This window comes from Bufo bufo, chromosome 4, assembly GCF_905171765.1.
Source record: "Bufo bufo chromosome 4, aBufBuf1.1, whole genome shotgun sequence".
In the NCBI taxonomy this organism is placed as follows: Eukaryota; Metazoa; Chordata; class Amphibia; order Anura; family Bufonidae; genus Bufo; species Bufo bufo.
The window spans coordinates 308751690-308772481 of record NC_053392.1 but is presented as its reverse complement, the minus strand read 5'-3'; the positions used below and the strand labels follow the sequence as shown (position 1 = coordinate 308772481).

Genomic DNA, 20792 nt, shown 5'->3' with positions numbered 1-20792 from the left:
CCCAGAAAATCTGATCGGTATAGCAGTAAGTACTAGACAGGAAAGAGGGTGAGGGAGGGGAAGCTGTAGTAGTGTCTCTTCCCCAGCATCTAGTGAACGACTCTTCCTGTGAAAGGAAGCATATTGCTTATATTCTTCCTAGAAAAATGTTTAGACAGAAATTGTGCAGTATGCAGGTCGGACACAACTTTTCTGACAACTTTACATTTATAGTCTACATCTGCCAAGAAAAGATTGGGATTATATATTTATTTGTTTTTACAGAAACACTGATGCCAGACTTCAGGGTCTTCTCTTGTATCATCATTTTGTGGCTTTGAAGGACCTTGTACCAGAAAGTCTTCAAGAGGAATTTTTACAATATTGTGACCACCTACCGATGAAGGACCTCTCTGCATTTCACTATATCCAGGACATCTTGGGAGACTGGTCTAATGAGGAAAGGTTACCTGGAAACATTGTTAAGCTCTGGTTGACATGTCTACAGCAGTTTTATGCTGATGTCGATGATGCAGTTCAAGCCTCCGAAGCAGCCCATCGGGGTTCTCTGTGGATTAACTTGGGTTTACTGCAGATTCACCTTTGGCTGCCACAAACCAACTTTGACCCAGCAGTAAAAAGAAAATATAAATTACAGTATGCTGAAGAAGAGGTAAGAGTATTGGATTAAAATGAATCCTTTGGTTAAGGCTTTATTCACTTACTTTTAAAGTTGTGTTATGTTCAGCATGTGTGCGGGGAAAGCTCCTGCAGCATATTGTTACAGCCAGGTCCATAAATATTGGGACATCGACACAATTCTAACATTTTTGGCTCTATACACCACCACAATGGATTTGAAATGAAACAAACAAGATGTGCTTTAACTGCATACTGTCAGCTTTAATTTGAGGGTATTTACATCCAAATCAGGTGAACGGTGTAGGAATTACAACAGTTTGCATATGTGCCTCCCACTTGTTAATGGACCAAAAGTAATGGTACAATTGGCTTCTCAGCTGTTCCATGGCCAGGTGTGTGTTATTCCCTCATTATCCCAATTACAATGAGCAGATAAAAGGTCCAGAGTTCATTTCAAGTGTGCTATTTGCATTTGGAATCTGTTGCTGTCAACTCTCAAGATGAGATCCAAAGAGTTGTCACTTTCAGTGAAGCAAGCCATCATTAGGCTGAAAAAACACAACAAACCCATCAGAGGTGTGGCCAAAACAACTGTTTGGAACATTCTTAAAAAGAAGGAACGCATCGGTGAGCTCAGCAACACCAAAAGACCCGGAAGACAATGGAAAACAACTTCGGTGGATGACTGAAGAATTCTTTCCCTGGTGAAGAAAACACCCTTCACAACAGTTGGCCAGATCAAGAACACTCTCCAGGAGGTAGGTGTATGTGTGTCAAAGTCAACAATCAAGAGAAGACTTCACCAGAGTGAATACAGAGGGTTCACCACAAGATGTAAACCATTGGTGAGCCTCAAAAACAGGAAGGCCAGATTAGAGTTTGCCAAACGACATCTAAAAAAGTCTTCACAGTTCTGGAACAACATCCTATGGACAGATGAGACCAAGATCAACGTCTACCAGAGTGATGGGAAGAGAAGAGTATGTAGAAGGAAAGAACTGCTCATGATCCTAAGCATACCACCTAATCAGTAAAGAATGGTGGTGGTAGTGTCATGGCGTGGGCATGTATGGCTGCCAATGGAACTGGTTCTCTTGTATTTATTAATGATGTGACTGCTGACCAAAGCACCAGCATGAATTCTGAAGTGTTTCGGGCAATATTATCTGCTCATATTCAGCCAAATGCTTTTTAAGGGAAAGAAGTGGAATGTTATGCAATGGCCAAGTCAATCACCTGGCCTGAATCCGATTTGAGCATGCATTTCACTTGCTAAAGACAAAACTGAAGGGAAAATGCCCCAAGAACAAGCAGGAACTGAAGACAGTTGCAGTAGAGGCCTGGCAGAGCATCACCAGGGATGAAACCCAGGGGCTGGCGATGTCTATGCGTTCCAGACTTCAGGCTGTAATTGACTTCAAAGGATTTGCAACCAAGTATTAAAAAGTGAAAGTTTGATTTATGATTATTATTTTGTCCCATTACTTTTGGTTCCTTAACAAGTGGGAGGCACACGCAAACTGTTGTAATTCCTACACTGTTCACCTGATTTGGATGTAAATACCCTCAAATTAAAGCTGACAGTCTGCAGTTAAGGCCTCCTGCACACGACAGTATTTTTTCACGTTCCGCAAAACGGGGTTCCGTTGGTCCGTGATCCGTGACAGTTTTTTCGTCCGTGGGTCTTCCTTGATTTTTGGAGGATCCATGGACATGAAAAGTGAAGAAAAAAAAAATCTAAATCAAGTTTGCCATTGAAATGATAGGAAAAAACAAACACGGATCACGGGCGCGGATGACAATCTTGTGTGCATCTGTGATTTTTCACGGACCCATTGACTTGAATGGGTCCGCGAACCGTTGACCGTGAAAAAAATAGGACAGGTCATATTTTTTTCACGGCCAGGAAACACGGATCACGGATGCGGCTGCCAAACGGTGCATTTTCTGATTTTTCCACAGACCCATTAAAAAGTCAATGGGTTCGCAAAAAAAAACTGAAAACGGAACCACGGCCGCGGATGCACACAACGGTCGTGTGCAGGATGCCTAAAGCACATCTTGTTCGTTTCTTTTCAAATCCATTGTGGTGGTGTATAGAGCCAAAAATGTTAGAATTGTGTTGATGTCCCAATATTTATGGACCTGACTGTATATGTTTCAATAGACCCTCATTCACTCAACCAGAAGAGTGTTGCATAGTTGTCTGTCAGGCTTGTTTATACATTTTTATTTTTTATTATTTACTGTATAGAGCATCCTACTAAAAAATTACAATATTTTTAGTTTTACAAGGATGCGTATATAGACCACTTTATACTTCAGGAGTACATCAAATACATATACCTCTCACTAAAAGCTCAAATGCTATGTGGACAGATGTGTTTTATATATATTTTTTTTACTTTGTGGCGCTTACAGGGGTTGTCCATCTTTGGGGCATTAACTGTGTAAAGCAGCTTTGTTAAACCTGTTATACACCTATCTGTTCAGAAGATAGGTCATCAGTAGTAAAGTCTCAGAAAACCCCTTTAACTTTTTTAATCTTATTATTTCATCTTGGAGTTGATTTAACAAAACTAAATGTTTGCATATTTGTTACTTATTTCTTTTTCAGCTGCATGAACTGGACCTCGAATGGAAGACACGCAATTTGTCATGCAGTCTGCTTACAGGAAAAGAGCTCAATGATGGTGCATTGCAAAAACACATGCACCCTCATATAAGGTGAGCTTGTGATTTCCTACCATTAGGGTACAGATATGCAGCGGATGTTCCACAGCAGAACTGCATGCGGAATAGCAGTGGTATATACAGTAGCAGAAACGTGGATGTAATTATAAAAAATTTTTTTTTATTAGTATTGTGTATTATATGGGCAATCGGAAGATTACATTTTTCGAGTACTGTATATTGGGAAAATAAATAAAAAAACGGTATCTTTAACTAGTATCTTGGTATCTTTAACAATTGGTATTGCCGCATCTGTAATGACCCACTATCATGTTATTTATCTTGTAAAGTGAACCACATAAAAAATGGTTTATTCCACCTCCTAAACAACGCATTCTAAAGTGATCCAAAAATATTCTGCATCCCAAAACGGCACCAAAGAACTACAATTCCCCTGCACATATCAGACATTGTAAAAATAAAATGATGGGTCTTTGACACTGAATGCAGTGATACAAAAACTAAATAAGTATGGTATTTCCATACTCCTTTTCACCCACAGAATAAAATTATCATCTTACTTGCGCTGCACGGTAAACACCATATTAACAAAACAAAAAAATATATTGTTGGAACGTTTATTTTTTCCGCCTTTGCCTCAAAAAAAGCTATACAATACATTAGATCCACCCCAAAATTGTACATTGCAGAGGATGAAATCCGCAGTGAAAGTTCCAGCATAAATTGAAACGTGGATGTAAAATCCCACAACGCAGGTTATTTTATGCCGCAGATTTTTTTTCACAATGTGTGGATGCCATTTATTAAATTCTCATCCATATGGCTGATACTGTAAAGTGCTGCAGGTTTTCTTCATACAAATAAGCCGCAATTACGCCATGTGTGAAGTTACCATTGATGATTTCATCTTTAGCATATGTGATATTTTTAATGTTTTTTTGTAAACGTCTTAAAATGTTTTTATATGTATGGTTTGATATTGATGGTAATACTCTTTTTAGATAAAAGGTTGCAGGAATTACCGGTATGTTAATTATATGATGGTTTGTTGTGTTCAGAACCATATTGACCATAATGAAATAAGTACCTGAATGTATGGGAATAGGGTTGAGAAAACATGTAGGTGGTATAGCTGCAGATTTGAATTAGTATGGGAACATGGCAGACATGTATGCCTGAATGTATAAATGGCTGATGGCTGCAAGGAATGCCAAATGAACATTATTAAAGGGAATGTTTCCTCAGAAAATGACCTATTGTTTAAATGTTTTTATGCTTAACGTATTTAATTTTTGATATCATCATGAACCCGTAGAGGACCCGCGCTGTACATGTACGGCGCAGATGTCCGTGACTTATGGACCGGCGCTGTGATCGGGCAGGTGTAGGAGATGCACCCGCCCGATCCGCGGCAGAGGGTCCGGCAGTCACTGATAGCAGGACCCCTGCTGCATGCGTCCGCATCGGTGAAATCACTGATGCCGGCGCATTAACCCTTGATGTGCCGCGGTCATTGTGTAAAACTTGCATAAATAAAAATAAAAAGTAGACCTATTACGTCCGTAATAACCTGCTTTATAAAAATATCACATGACCTAACCGCTCAGGTGAATACCATAAAAAAATAAAAACTGTGTAAAAAAAAAAAAAGCCATTTTGTCACCTTACATCACAAAAAGTGTAATGGCACGCAATCAAAAATAGTGGCAATCACACCGTCATCTCACCGCAAAAATCATGCCCTAACTAAGACAATCGCCCAAAAACTGAAAAAACTATGGTTCTCCGACTATGGAGACACTAAAACATGATTTTTATTTTTTTTTGTTTCAAAAATGAACTCATTGTGTAAAACTTACATAAATAAAAAAAAGTAGACATATTAGGTATCGCAGCGTCCGTAATAACCTGCTCTATTAAAAGATCACATGACCTAACCCCTCAGGTGTTAAAAAAAGTGTCAAAAAAGCAATTTTTTTTTGTCACCTTACATCACAAAAAGTGTAATAGCAAGCGATTAAAACGTCATATGCACCCTATAATAGTACCAATCATCCCGAAAAAAATTAGCCCCTACACAAGACAATCGGCCAAAAAATAAATAAAACTACGGTGACACTAAAAAATCTTTTTATTTTATTTTTTAAATGCTTTGTTATGTATAACTGAAACAAACAATCAAAAAAAGTAGTCATATTTGGTATTGTCGTATCTGTAACAACCTGCTCTATAAAAATACTACATGATCTAACCTGTCAGATGAATGTTGTAAAAACTAAAAAATGAAAACGGTGCCAAATCAGCTATTTCTTGTTACCTTGCCTCACAAAAAGTGTAATATAGAGCAACCAAAAATCATATGTACCCTAAAATAGTACCAACAAAACTGCTCCGTAGTTTCCAAAATGGGGTAACTTTTTTAGGAGTTTCTACACTCATCAGGGGGGCTTCAAATGGGACATGGTGTCAAAAAACCAGTCCAAGCAAAATCTGCCTTCCAAAAACCATATTGCGTTCCTTTCCTTCTGCGCCCTGCTATGTGGCCATACAGCAGTTTACAACCACACATGGGATTGTTTCTGTAAACTACAGAATCGGGGCCATAAATATTGAGTTTTGTTTGGCTGTTAATCCTTGCTTTGTTACTGGAAAAAATTGATTCAACTGGAAAATCTGCCAAAAAAGTGAAATTTTGAAATTTTATCTCTATTTTCTATCAATTCTTGTGGAACACCTAAAGGGTTAACAAAGTTTGTAAAATCAGTTTTGAATACAGTGAGGGGTGTAGTTTTTGGGTGGTTTCTATTATGTAAGCCTCATAAAGTGACTTCAGAACTGAACTGGTCCTTAAAAAGTGGGTTTTGGATATTTTCTTAATAAAAATTTCAAGATTTGTTTCTAAACTTCTAAGCCTTCTGACATTCACAAAATGATCCAAACATGAAGTCGACCTATGGGGAATGTAAAGTAATAACTATTTTTGGAGGTATTACTATCTTTTAAAAAAAGTAGAGAAATAGAAATTTGGAAATTTGCTTATTTTTCCAAATTTTGGGTAAATTTGGCATTTTTTATAACCTTAAAATTTTGCCGGTTTTCGCACAGGCCAGTAAACCTAAAAGGGGCCACTTCTTGGTCTGTACAGATGACTTTCCTGCATTTACTTGCTTATCTGTCATTTTAATCCTGTCTGTAATGATATCACCTCTGTGTATATATAATACAGGATCTTCTATTCACAATAGGTGATTACCAAAGTTAGCAGCTCCTTCCTGACCTCTGCATGGGTTAGAGAGCATGCCTCATGTCCATTTTGTCTGTGGCCCATGGTGGCTGCTGTAAAGCAATTTTCTTAATGCTTTCTAAGTGCTTTTAAGAACAGCTAAGGTAGTCTCGTATCCCTTCCTTCCCTACTCTCTCTACTTGCGTGTTTCTAGTGTCCTACTAGTTCTAGAGTGTTGAGACCTGTTACGATGAAATTTCCTTAACTCCGCTTACTTTAATTGTGCATTGTAACAATTAATTCATGTACCAATTTGCACTATTTTCGGCTTTATTCTGTCGTGAAGACTTTATGCACTGACACCATGAGTTTATTTCCTCTGTTGGGGGTTTATTCTACCTTACTTTGAAAACAATATACAGATTTTTAAAAGAAAAGAACAGCTCAGGCAAGATGGCTGCCCCCATAATTATGTTCATGAAATAGAATAAATCTGCCGTCAGAAAATAAAAACAGATTAGAAAAAAGTTGTGTTGCCAGCTGCATTTAACTGGCAGATAACATTTCTTTTATGGTAACTGCATGTTATGGTTGGTTTTATAACCGATTCTGATGCAGCCAGTGTAAATGTAATTTGTTTTAGGATAAGTCTGTTTTTGTCATATTTTATCTTTTACAGTTATATATTCTAAATTACTAACTCCTAAGATGCGCCTTCATAGTGTTTGAAGCATGTACTTCGCAAAATGGCCAAATTGTGCAATGTTGATCATATACAATATTGTGTTGTCAAGAACTAGTGATGGCTTCTTAAAACAGCTGCAAATTAGATGATGCCATATCACCAACATATTATTAATTTACATAGAACCTACTCATTGTTCAGAGCTGTGCAGAGTTTGTCCTCACTCACGTAGGTACTTGTCCCCATAGGGGATCACAATCTAAATTTCACAGGCTGTAGCGTTAGCCTCTTGCCCCTTATCATTGTGTCCCTGTGACTAGGGCTGCAGTGAATGATTATTTTAGTAATCAAGTATTCTACCGATTTATTTTTACAATTAATCGAGTACTCTAATAAGAAAAAAATAATTGACTGTTTTCCTTTATAAAAACTCATCAGACCCCCTGCTATCAGTCACCAACACCCTTTTTTCCCCCCCCCCCCCCACGTGCGATCAGCTCAAGTGCATCAGTTCTCCCCAGTGCCTTCAGCTCTCCACTCCCCCAGTGCCTTCAGCTCTCCACTCCCCCAGTGCCTTCAGCTCTCCACTCCCCCAGTGCCTTCAGCCCTCCACTCCCCCAGTGCCTTCAGCTCTCCACTCCCCCAGTGCCTTCAGCTCTCCACTCCCCCAGTGCCTTCAGCTCTCCACTCCCCCAGTGCCTTCAGCTCTCCACTCCCCCAGTGCCTTCAGCTCTCCACTCCCCCAGTGCCTTCAGCTCTCCACTCCCCCAGTGCCTTCAGCTCTCCACTCCCCCAGTGCCTTCAGCTCTCCACTCCCCCAGTGCCTTCAGCTCTCCACTCCCCCAGTGCCTTCAGCTCTCCACTCCCCCAGTGCCTTCAGCTCTCCACTCCCCCAGTGCCTTCAGCTCTCCACTCCCCCAGTGCCTTCAGCTCTCCACTCCCCCAGTGCCTTCAGCTCTCCACTCCCCCAGTGCCTTCAGCTCTCCACTCCCCAGTGCCTTCAGCTCTCCACTCCCCCACTGCCTTCAGCTCTCCACTCCCCCACTGCCTTCAGCTCTCCACTCCCCCACTGCCTTCAGCTCTCCACTCCCCCACTGCCTTCAGCTCTCCACTCCCCCACTGCCTTCAGCTCTCCACTCCCCCACTGCCTTCAGCTCTCCACTCCCCCACTGCCTTCAGCTCTCCACTCGTCATCAGTTGCTCCCACTCCCCCTCCTAGCCTTCAGTGCCCAGCCGCAGCGCCAGTGAACTAAAATGTCCTGACGATGTGTGTATGTCAGGATCCAAAGCAGCGTTGTGCGAGCAGGCGGGTGGCCACAGAGTGTGAGTAATAGCAAGCTCTTCACTCACACTCTATGGTCACATGGCACAAACGAATCATCGATTTCTAGGATTTTTGTGTGTCGAGTTAATTGTTTAATTCAAGTAATCGTTTCAGCCCTACTTGTGACTATTCTGTAATTACAAAAACCTTGTGGCATGTTGAGTGTCCTGAAAGCACTCGAGTTAATGATAGAGATTAATCTTGTCAGCAGGTCCGGTAAACTGTACTTATTTGTGTAGGTTGATTGCTATCCTAATGATTCCATGGTCTCCAAAATCTAGATCAGAACAAACAGGCTTTCTTGACTTTTTTTAGACCACTAATGAGGCAAGTTTTAAAACGGACTGTGCACGGATTAGGTCCTTCTGCACCCTGTTTTTCCAGCAGACTCATTAATTGAAATAAATGGGACCTGTGGGAAAAATGGACAAATATAGAAAATTTTGCAGCACAGACTGATTTATAACTCATGTGCAGATAGCAATTCATCTGAATGACCAATAATCTGTCTAAGCCTAGATTTCAAGCTATGTTTGCATTGTGTTAATGACCTCTGTTTTACGTACATGATAGTAGGATGTTAGTGATTTATACCACTTTTACTTTTTTTTCCAACTACTTTTTAATAACCTTGTCTCTCCACAGGGCTTTGCTGCACAGAATTCAGAGGCTGAAAGCAATCATATATAATCTTTCCAAAAAGCAGGCTTGCCGCCCCACAAGTCCCACTTACAACACTTTGTACCAAGATGTTCACAACTACCTCAACAGCATTGGCAAGATGTCTTCTATCCAGGATTTTTCTACACGACTTTTAAAAGCCCTCAGTGGAAAGGGTAACAAGTCAAGGCAGAGTATTCTCAATCTGCTGTCTGAAGAGGTCACGTGGCAGCGATCCCAACACCAGTTCAGAAAGCGTCTTTCAGAGGAGTATTCCCTGTATCCAGACATAGTAACTCCTCTTCAAGCCGCCATTTTGCAAGTGCAACATGGAATGAGAGTAATAGCCTCTGAGCTCTACGTCACAATGAACAGTGCTTTAATTTCTCCACCCAAGATAACCAACCTGATAGCTTCCCTTCTTGCTTTTCCATCTACGTCTGAAGCGTTTCCCACATACTTTTCACATGCCGACAGCTTGTGTTCAGTTGGTTCCCTTGACATCCTCAAAAGCCTTAAAAAACTTTCTCAAAAGTATCCATGCAAAGACCGATCACTACAAGGAAAGGATTTAAGTTGTTGCCTAACTAAAGAGCAGCTGCTTGTCAATGGGTTACTTTATATACGCTCTCATATTCTTTCAAAGGGGGAAATGGATCAAAAGTCCCTGGAGCTCTTCAGACATATATGTCAGGTCAGTGTTTCCTCACTTAGTTTGCATTTTAGAGCCAAGAAATGTGTGTTGACTTTATGGACTGATTTTTAGAATGCATGTTTGTTTTAGGTTATTATCAATGAGTGGGATGAGCAAGAGCAGAGTGCTAGAGAGCAGGAAAAGCAAGAAAGCAGCCTCTATAAGTATAAGAGCAAGAGTCTTGGCCCCGGTGTTACAGAAGAGGAGGAAGAGGAGAGAGAGTTCCGCATGCGGTTTCCAGTATATGATCAGGTATGATCTTTGCTAGTAGAATGATTAAAGCATGATTAAACATCCTATGCTTATATTAGAACACATTCTTTGTTGACAAATATAATTTGTCAAACGTGTTTTTGTATTGAAAGTTTCTAGAAATGTATTAGCACATTGCTGTTTAGTTTAGTGGTAAATATGCTGAAGAAATGAAGAAAAATTTCCACTGCCTTTTTTTTTTTTTTAACCAAAGATATAGGAGACGAATGGACAGACCATACAGGAATATTATCATATGAGTGTGCTGCATGTGTTGAAGTCTTTTTACCCAGCATCTCCATACACTATTTCTGGGCTTCTCAATGTTTTCGACTTGAACTTCACAAGCCAGAACAAAATCTTTAAGTTGTTTCATTTGAGCTTTTGACACCAGGAAATTCACCGTTAAGCCATGCACAATGTCTTGTAGGGCTAGCTCAGCTGAGTGTAATAATACAAGGTGGCCCATGATAAAGTAGCCCGCCTCCAGTCAGCAACCAAGTCCATTAATTTACGTGTTTAGTTGTCAGACTCTTTCAGTTCCTGCACACATGTTATTCGGTACGGTTTCGGGTTCAGAGATTCCAGCACTCGCTGACACTTCGTTCGTGATACACCAACTTGCTGAGATAGTCTTCGAGGTGATTTTTGAGGGCTACTTGCTATCCGCCGCTGAATTTCATGCATAACTTCAGCCGTCCTGATCGATGGAGACCTTGGTTTCTTCATGTTTGCAACAGAGGCAGTAAGATTCCATTTCTGAACCAGACTCTGAATACAACATTTAGCTGGTGGTTTTGTTCCTGGGTACTTGTCGGCAAAGGTCTCCTGCGTTTCCTTAATCGATCTGCTTCGCACATAGTCTTCCAGAATCACTGTTCCGGGGAGAACACCATCTTTCTGATACAATAGGCCACTTTTATAGAACTGAATAGTAAATCAGTCTTAGTTGCCCCTAACAACCAATCAGAGCTCAGCTTTCAGTTCCTACAGGGCTCTGAAAAAATAAAGCTGAGCTTGGATTGGTTGCTATGGACAACTAAGTCAGATTTACTATTAGGCAGTTTGATTTGGAGATATTGGAGGCGGGCTACTTTTTCGTGGGCCACCCTGTACCTTTCACGTAGTGATCCGTTCATTTCATTTGGGAGAAAGTTCTTTCTAGCTCTAATCCATGTGAAGGGGAGCGGTTAAGTGCTCTGAGGCTGGGCTCAAGCTTCTCTCTGCACCTTTGCTCAGCCTGCTTCCTCTGCCAGCCCTTCCTTCCTTCCTTGATTGACACTGCCATGTTATCTACAGATGAAGGCTGAAAAGCAAGGGTGCATAGAATGGCTTTGGTACAGCCTCAGTGCACTTAAAGGGGTTTTCTGAGACTTAAACACTGATGACCTATCTTCTGGATAGGTTATCAGTATCTTATTGGTGAGGGTCTGACATCCAGGACCCCTGCCTATCAGCTGTTTGGGCAGCGGCTCTTGTCACTCCAGCCTTCTCTTTGCTTTCCCTAGGCCAGTGACGACACATTCATCAGCCTTGGGCCTTATGCACATGACCGTTGTGTGCATCCGCGTCCGTTCCGTCATTTTTCACAGTTTAGCGGAGGTCCTATTCATTTCTATGGAGCTGTGAAAAAAAACTGATAGTCCTCCGTTTTTTTCTCCGCGTCCGTGATTTCAGTCCGTCAAAAAAATATAACCTGTCCTATTCTTGACAGTGGAAAACATTGGACGGACCTATTCAAGTCAATGGGTCCGTCAAAAAAAACAGATGCACAACTGGTATGTCGTCCGCGTCCGTTTTTTTTCTACAAGACCTTGGTGCAATAAAATTACACTTTTCGTTAACCTTCCTTTTTTTCCCCTGTCAGACAAAAAAAAAAGGAAGACACAAGGAAACACAACTGAAGCAAAATCGGACACTGACCACTGAAGCCAAATCACTGTCGTGTGCATGAGGCCTTAAGCAAAGCTGCCCATATAAGGCCGTAGTGCTCACAGGAGTGTTTTGTGGTTATCTTTAAAATGATCATAAATTGTTTCTTGACGTGCTTATTTTATTACTTACAGGATTTTGCAGACATAACAGAACAACTCAGTCTGGATGAACCTATGAAGACAGAAGGCGGTGAAAGTCAAGCAGATGATCAGACAACGCTCGTGTCTAAGAGTTCAATGCATACTGTGATGCTCATTCATCAGCAGCTCTGTCTAGGTGTTGCCAGATCTCTTTGGTATCACCAGAAGCCACCGCAAAATCTAAGCAAACATTACCTGAGTGTGTTCCTCTCATGTTACCAGACCAGTGCTGCCCTCATAGAGTCCCTTTACCCTCTCATAGGTATGACAATAGTTTTTATTATATTGCTAACATTTAGTGGTGGAATGGCTAGTTTTATTAAATGTGTTTATAGGCTAATTTAGGCAACTTGATTTTAAAACTGTTAGAAGTAATGTCATCTATAGGCAGAAAATATACAACATATTTTTTGTATTGTAAGACATACTTTTTATCAAGAAAAAAAAATCTTGCATTTTATTCTCTGCAGTCAGGGTGGGCCAGAGGTGCCAGACCTCCCCCACTGCTTCCTTAATGATCCATATAAGTACCTATAAAAAAAAAAAAACTACCAGACCGCATGAAGTCAATAATGCACTTTATTTGCAAAATTTATGAAGAAAAAATACATATATTAAAAACAAGTGCAGGGAAATGGTGGCATCAACCGGAAGGGGGCACCAATGGTAACAATTCATACTAATCCAACAAGATGAAATCCAAGTTAAAGTGCAAGTTTCAGCACCCAGACGCGCGTCAGGGTTGGCGCCATCCCGGAGGAGGCACACTAGGGGTAATTGATTCTGTTCTTTATATACTTGGAATATATTTTTTGCACTTTATCTTGGATTTCATCTTGTTGGATTAGTATGAGTTACATAGTTAATACGGTTGAAAAAAGACATAAGTCCATCAAGTTCAACCAAGGGATAGGTGGGGACGCGAATTGCAGAAGGAGTTGAAACTTAGATTTCTACACGTTTTCATAAGCATTAATGTTGTTTTCTTTTAAGAACTCATCTAAAACTGTCCACTGTTCCTGCTGTGACCACGTCCTGAGGAAGTCTTACAGTAAAGAAGCTTTGACGCTTTTGGATATTGAACTTTTTCCTCTCCAATCGGAGGCAATGCCCCCTTGTCTTTTGAGCGCATTTTACATGGAACAGTTTTTCACCATATTGGCCCATTTATATACTGGTATAGGTTAATCATGTAGTCCCCCCCCCCCCCTTGACGTCTCTTCTCAAGACTAAATTCAATTCTTTTAATCTTTATTCATAACTAAGACCCTCCATGCTCCTTAGTCACTCTCCTCTGTACTTTTTCCAGCTGCAGAGCATCCTTTCTGTGTACTGGTGCCCAGAACTGGACTGCATATTCCAGATGAGGCTGCACCAATGCTTTGTAAAGTGGTAATGTCACATCCCTGCCCCGCGAGTCCATGCCTCGTTTAATGCATGACAGTATCCTGGTGGCCTTTAAAGCCGCTGATTGACCTTGTATGCTGTTATTTAATCTACCATCCACAAGGACACCCAAATCTTTCTCTATAAGTGACTCTGCCAGTGCTACATCACTTAGGTCCTAGGACATATGAAGAACAGAGATTATTACTACCAAGATGCATAACTTTACATTTATCCACATTGAACCTCATTTGCCAAGTTGATGCCCAATCACTCAGTGTTCAAGTCAGCTTGTAGTTTGTGGGCATCTTCCATAGACTGCACAGTACTACATAGCTTAGTGTCATCGGCAAAAATAGATATGGTGCTATTAATCTCGCCCTCGATATCATTAAAAAAATAAATAAAAGGGCCCAGCACTGAACCTTGGAGTACACAACTTATAAATTGTTACCATTGTGCCACCTTCCAGTAGATGCTGCCATTTCCCTGCACTTGTTTTTAATGTATGTATTTTTTTTCTTCATGACTTTTGCAAATATTTTTTTTTTTTATAGGTACTTACTGTATTTTTCGCCCCATAAGAGGCACTTTACATATCGATTGCCTACAGTTTACATATGAATACTGGTGTGTGCAGGGCCCGGTGTAATAGAGTACAGTGACTGCACCGGGCCCCGGTGAGATTTCAACACCAGTTGCCAGACTCCACTTCCTGTATTGGGGTCACTATGTACCGTACACAGGGACACTGTTATGAGGGATATCTGTGGGTGACACATATATAGAATAAGATGCTATATATACAGGATGTGTCCTCCACATATTCCCCCGATTACAGTGTCATCCAGAGATCCCCCCATAACAGTGGCATCCCCAGACGCCCCCCCCATAACAGTGGCATCCCCAGACACCCCCCCCCATAACAGTGGCATCCCCAGACGCCCCCCCATAACAGTGGCATCCACCGACCCCCCATAACATAAGTTCAAAAGCACACCTTTTGGTTAAAATTATTTTTTTAATTATTTTACTCTTCAAAAACGTAGGTGCGTCTTATAGGGCGAAAAATACAGTATATTTTTTTTTGCCATAGGCATGTGCTCATTGAGCAATACATGGTAGTCATGTAATGTGAGATAATTCTCAATTTTTCTTATTAAGGGCTTAGCCTATTTTGGTTTGTGTTCATAATGATCCAGTAGAGTTCCCATACAGCGCTCTGCTGGATCAATGCGAGAGGTGTGTGTCTGCACACTTCGGTCTCCCTGCCAGACCCCAATCTGTATGGTCAGTGTAGGTGGGAGAGGAGGCTGAGCCATCCGTTCAGCAGGAAAAGCTGTGCTACAAGGAGATGAAAACTCCAAGTAAGTGAATGACCTTTGATTTCACCAATGGGAGGGGCCAAACCAAGAAGAGGATTGTTAGTTTTTATTAAGGTTGAGATTAGAAGGGAGTCTACCTTTTTATTAAAGGTGTGTATGTAATATACATACTGCAGGGCTGTGTGTATGCAGTAGAGTTGTGTGGGTGTGTATGTAGCAGAGGTGTGTGTGTGGATGTGTATGCTTGTGTGAGTCTAATGTCATAGTCATGGAGAGTGGGAAATAAGTAATCTAGCAGAATAAGTGTGGCAGGACACTACAGAGCAATGACAGGAAACACATATACTTGGATAGGTACATTTAATGAGTTGACCAAATGCGCCATTACAGTTTTATTAAAATGGTAAGCAGATGACAGACTAAGGTTAACCGGAGCTGACCAAAACCATTAACCCCCTTTTAGTGTGAAAATATGGTAACTATTTAGTGCTGAACTGTCGTCATGTCATACTGTCCTGTTGAGTTTGGTAAAACCACTTCGCCCTGTTTACTTTAAAGAGCTAAGCTGTAATACCAGACAACCTATAGATAAGTGTTGCACGGTTTCTGGTAACGTATATATAACGTAATTAAAGGTCTGTTGTGATGTAAACTGTAGACAAAGCATAGTCACTAGGCATAGCGTACTGACCGTTTCACACCTTTTGGTTTTTAGGAGGTAAACTAAACACAATGTTAAAGGAATTCTGTCACCAGGTTTCACCCCTGTCAGCTAAAAATATGCTGATGTTCAGGGCGTCTTCACGATTCCTAATGTGGACTTATAAATGTCATCTGTGGGCTTATTTAGCTAAAAAAACAGCTATTACAGGGGATGTTAATGGATGCAAGGTGCCGGCCGCACCCTCCGCTGTTCGTGCCCAGCGCCGCCTTTCCAGACTTCTGTGCCGCCTCTCGCTCTCCCTCCCTCCCCCCTCCTCCTGCTGTAAGATCTCGCGCATACAGGGGTTGAACGAAGTGCCGGTGCATGCGCACTTCGCTGTAAGAAGCCAAATGGAGAAGTCCGCACGGGCGCATCAGGCAGAGCCCTGTGCGCAAGCGCGAGATCTTACAGCAGAAGGAGGAGGGAGGGAGAGCGAGAGGCAGCGCAGAAGTCCGGAAAGGCGGCGCTGGGCACGAACGGCGGCGGGTGCGGCCGGCACCTTGCATCCATTAACATCCCCTTGGGCACCTTTATTTGTTTGACTGACAGGTTAGTAAAAGCTGTTTTTTAGCTAAATAAGCCCACAGATGACATTTATAAGCCCACATTAGGAATCGTGAAGACGCTCTGAACATCAGCATATTTTTAGCTGACAGGGGTAAAACCTGGTGACAGAATCCCTTTAAATTATATATGTTATTTGTGTGATGAAATGCAATTCTGGTGAGTGACACTCTCAGATTTGAAATAAACGAATTTCTGGTGAATTTTAATGTTGGGCAAATTTAGTGGGTTGTATAAGAAACTACTCTTGTGCTGCCTCTTCCTAGATTCTAGCATGCATTTACCACTTAACTGAATTTAATCTTTTCATTTAGTTTGAAGTCTTATGTTTTTATTTAACTTCTAGGGGCTGACCTAAATGATCATCTTTCCAGCAGCCATTTGCTGGCTAGCACGCTCATGCAGAACACAATATTGGGAAACAGTACCTCTGACCTTGTAGTGCAGCACGAAGGCCCTTATGACTTTTATCAGCATCCTAACATCCAGCAGGTTAGGCAGTGCCAGTGTGTGCTGAGTTGCTTCAGAGAAGAAGTGAACAAATTGCTGGGAGATTGGCCAGATCACCCTGCTTTGGTTCAGGTGAGGAAAGCATATTGGCAAGTTCCAATGGGTCCTTGAGAAAAACTGTTTAAACAGTACTCAGAGATGCTAGGCCTACCTCTTGGTGCTCCGGACACCTAATTAGTGCCGATTTCTCTACAACATCGTCGATGAATAATTTCAACTGCTCAGAGGTTGCTTAAAAGGTTATTCCAGTTGTTTAACATTTATCCCCTATCCATAGGATATGGAATACCTGTTAGATCGGTGGGGGTCTTGATCATGAGAATAGGTGCCCCATACTCCTCAAAGCCCCGAAATGAACAGAGCATCAGGTTGTGCATGCGCACTGCTGCTCTATTCATCTCTATAGGAGTTCTGAAGAATGCCAAGTACAGCACACAGCTTTTTCCAGAACTCCTATAGAGATGAATGGAGTGGCAGTGTGTATGCCTGCTGCTCAATTTCGAAGGGTTTTTTCTTGTGACTAGTGGGGACCCATCTAATAGTTAACCCCTATCCTGTAGAGGGGGTGACATTTAACAATCAGAATATTCCTTTAACTCGACATGATTAGCCCCAGCAGGCAATATGCCTGGTTTAATAGGATGGATCATGCCGGGTGATGCATTTATTTATATATATATAAAGCTTACTGGCTGCAGCTGCCACTGGATAGAGCTTGAGAGGTAACACTGTATACGGTTATCCATTGCATTCAGTAGTAACACAGTATGCAGTAGTCTCCCATACTCCCCCTAGTGGAGACTGCATGTTGGCAGTATGTTAAAGGGGCTTTCTGGGATATTGATACTGATGACCTCAGGATAGGTCGTCAGTATCTGATCGGTAGGGGCCAGACAAACTGAACCCCCTCCAATCAACTGTTTGAGAAGGTACTGGCACTCCTAAAAGCGCTGTGGCCTTCTCCGTGCTTACCAAGCACAGTGACATGTATTGTGTAGCAGCTGTGCTTGGTAAGCACAGAGAAGACCGGGGAGCTCACAGAAGTGCTTGTGCATTCTCAAACAGCTGATAGGCGGGTGTCCCAGGTGTTGGACTCCCACCGATCAAAATCCCAGAAATCCCCTTTAAAGGGAATATGTCACCACAAACCCCTAATGCTCTTGATCCCATCCTGATTGTTGCCATCATTTTTCAGAAATTATTTTTTCTATATGCAAATTAACTGTTCAGTACAATGAGGGGGTCACCGTTGCACCTTATTAGACTCAAAATTACGCTTTTTCCCGGCACCTCCACAACGGCACTCGGGAAAGTGTCCCCGCTTCCCCAGGACAGTAAACAACGTAGAAGCTCAAGTTTAAAAGGCTCCCTCCCTTTACCTAATTCAGTTGTTGTTTCCTGTCCTCTGGATCGCATGGAAGCAGCTCCTGCAGGGTCAGGAGTTTCATTTTAAAGCACACTGCCTGGTGTTGTCCCATATGGGAGGGCCTGTTCCATTTCCTTTGGCGTAAGCCCTTCAGGGAAGGCAGCCTCGGGCATCTGTTCCCCAGTCACGGTATACGGCGGGGAGTAAAGGATCGCGCGCATGCGCAGACAGGCCGGAATTCTCTGGGTTGAGAATTCAGTTTGCCAGGCCTCTGCTCATCACTTCCGTCAGCACATGACATCAGAGGCCTGGTGGATATCAAGGATGCAAGGAACGCAGCAAGTCGGCGTCTCCTGACATGTGCAGTATGTCAGCTCATTTAGAATCCTGTGACATGCCCCGCAAGCCTGTAGATCCTTCTGCCGCCCAGAGCCCGGTAAGCCTTCTTCCAATCTTGTGCCTGATGCTGTTACCTCTTCTATTGTGGGGGGGGGGGCACGATTTTTATGTATGGTGTTGGTGCTGGACCCCATTTTTAGCTTTTTGCTATATTAGCTCTGATTTATTTTATTACCTTATAGGGTAGAGAGGCCAGCACCATAAAATCATCTGGCGGAAAAAATTTGCAGTTTGAAAGAAAACCCTGCCGTCTAACACTAAAAGGGCCCTTTGTCCCAGATGCACGGATAAAGTAATGACTGAAGAATCCCCTTCCTTCCTAGAATCCATAAAAAATCTGATTAAGGAAGAAGTAAAAGCGGTAATAGACTCAAAATTACTGCCGTGTTCCCCCCCCCCAACCATCAAGCTCACAAAAATCACAGATGTTGGGTTTTCAAGGTGAACCAGACTCTGATGATGGTAAAATATATTTTCAGATGGAAATTCTGAAGACTGTTCGGGGAAACCTTTTTAAATCCCTGAGGATACGAAAAAATTATTAAAGAACATAAGAGCCACTATGAAGATTAAGGACGTAAAAGAATCAAATTCAAGATCAAATATTTCAGGGATTGGGAGAAAAGAAAATAGTTTTTCCCGTCCATAATAACATAAAAATGCTAATCGCTAAGGAATGGAAAGATCCTGACAAGCTAAATACAATTCCAAATGCCTTTAAGAGGAAATATCCCTTTGCAGAATCAGATTCAGCTTTATGGGATAAAACTCCCAAAATTGATGCCCTAGTGACCCACATATCAAAAAAGACTTCTCTGCCCTTTGAAGATATGGGTCTCTTAAAAGACCTGATGGACAAAAAAATGTGAAGCTCTTCTCAAACGGGCATGGGAGACTAACACGGCTATGCTAAGACCCACTATAGTGGCTACCTGTACTTCCAGATCATTATCTGTCTGGTTAACTCAATTGGAGGAACACTTGGCAGCAGGTACCCCCAGAGACGAAATCCTAGCCTCCATCCCTATTCTGAAGCAGGCCTCAAATTTTTTGTCTGATGCCTCTGCGGATATAGTAAAACTATCTGCTATATCTTCAGCTCTCATAAATGCCACACGTAGAGCAATATGGCTCAGGTCTTGATCTGGAGATGCCAGCTCAAAAATTCGACTATGCTCCATACTGTGTGAGGGGGATAAGTTGTTCGGTTCAGTTTTAGATGATATTCTTGACAAGGCATCAGACAAGGAAAAAAGCTTTCCTTCCGACTCCGTTTTACCAATAGAGACTGTCCTTTTGAAATCAGAAAAGAACCAGATCGGACCAGGAGAAAAGAGGGCTCGGGCAAATGGCAACCCTCTAGAGGAAAGGGGAGAGATTTTCTGTTCACTCCAGAAACTGCTGCAAAATCCTCACAATGACTCCAAATTTCAGGTAGGAGTCAGACTAAAAATGTTTTCCTCGGCCTAGGGAAAAATTTCAACATCTCCTTGGATAAGAAGTACCACAAGCGAAGGTTACAAACTGGAATTCATTGCCCCTCCTCTTGATTTCTACACTTACAACAGGCCTTTACTTCCAATAGAAAAACAGCGAGCTCTAGAATCAGAAATACTATCTCTTCTGCAAAAGCCAGTTATAATCCCAGTTCCAAAGGATCAGGAGGGAACAGGGTTTTATTCACCCATCTTTTTTAATCCAAAAACCGAACAAGTCTTTCAGATTAATAATAAATCTGAAGAGGTAAACAAAAACATATCCTACAAAAGATTCAAGATGGAGACAATCAAGTCGACGGTAAATCTTTTGACTCACGATTGCTACATAGTAACCCTGGATCTCTCCGATGCATACTACCATGTCCCCATACACAGGGACTATCAGAAATTTCTCAGGATTGCGATATTTCTGAGGGGGCAAAAACGTCACTTCCAATTCCAGGCTCTACCCTTTGGGTTGTCCTCAGCCCCCAGAATTTTTTTTAAAATTATGGCCGAAGTGACGAGTTTTCTACATCTTCAAGGAATATTAATCATTCCATATCTGGACGTTTTTTTGTTGGCAGCCCTGTCCCTACAAGATCTCCAGGTTTATTTACAAATTGTACAAACAAAGTTGTTGGAATTGGGCTGGTTGATAAACAAAGAAAAATCAGACCTAGTTTCCAGCCGGGAAAAAATATTTTTGGGTCTTATGTTAGACTCCCACAATCTTATGTCTTTCCATGACCCTGTTAGACTATTTACCTTCCTCAATTCCAGCAGTCAGGTGGACACTACAGACGTTTCTCCTAAAAACCTGGGATAGAAAT

At 41.7% G+C, this 20792-nt stretch overlaps 1 protein-coding gene across 2 annotated transcripts in view; it reads left to right on the top strand.

Annotated features, from left to right (window-relative positions):
* The window catches only part of MDN1 (midasin AAA ATPase 1), a 315164-nt gene that overhangs the window by 199408 nt on the left and 94964 nt on the right, over window positions 1–20792 (top strand). For both annotated transcript variants that reach the window (XM_040428764.1, XM_040428763.1), the window contains exons 61-66: window positions 265–652; window positions 3239–3348; window positions 9193–9901; window positions 9992–10153; window positions 12220–12490; window positions 16553–16788. In XM_040428764.1, the coding sequence (XP_040284698.1) occupies window positions 265–652; window positions 3239–3348; window positions 9193–9901; window positions 9992–10153; window positions 12220–12490; window positions 16553–16788 (1876 nt within the window). The remainder of the gene's footprint in view (window positions 1–264; window positions 653–3238; window positions 3349–9192; window positions 9902–9991; window positions 10154–12219; window positions 12491–16552; window positions 16789–20792) is intronic.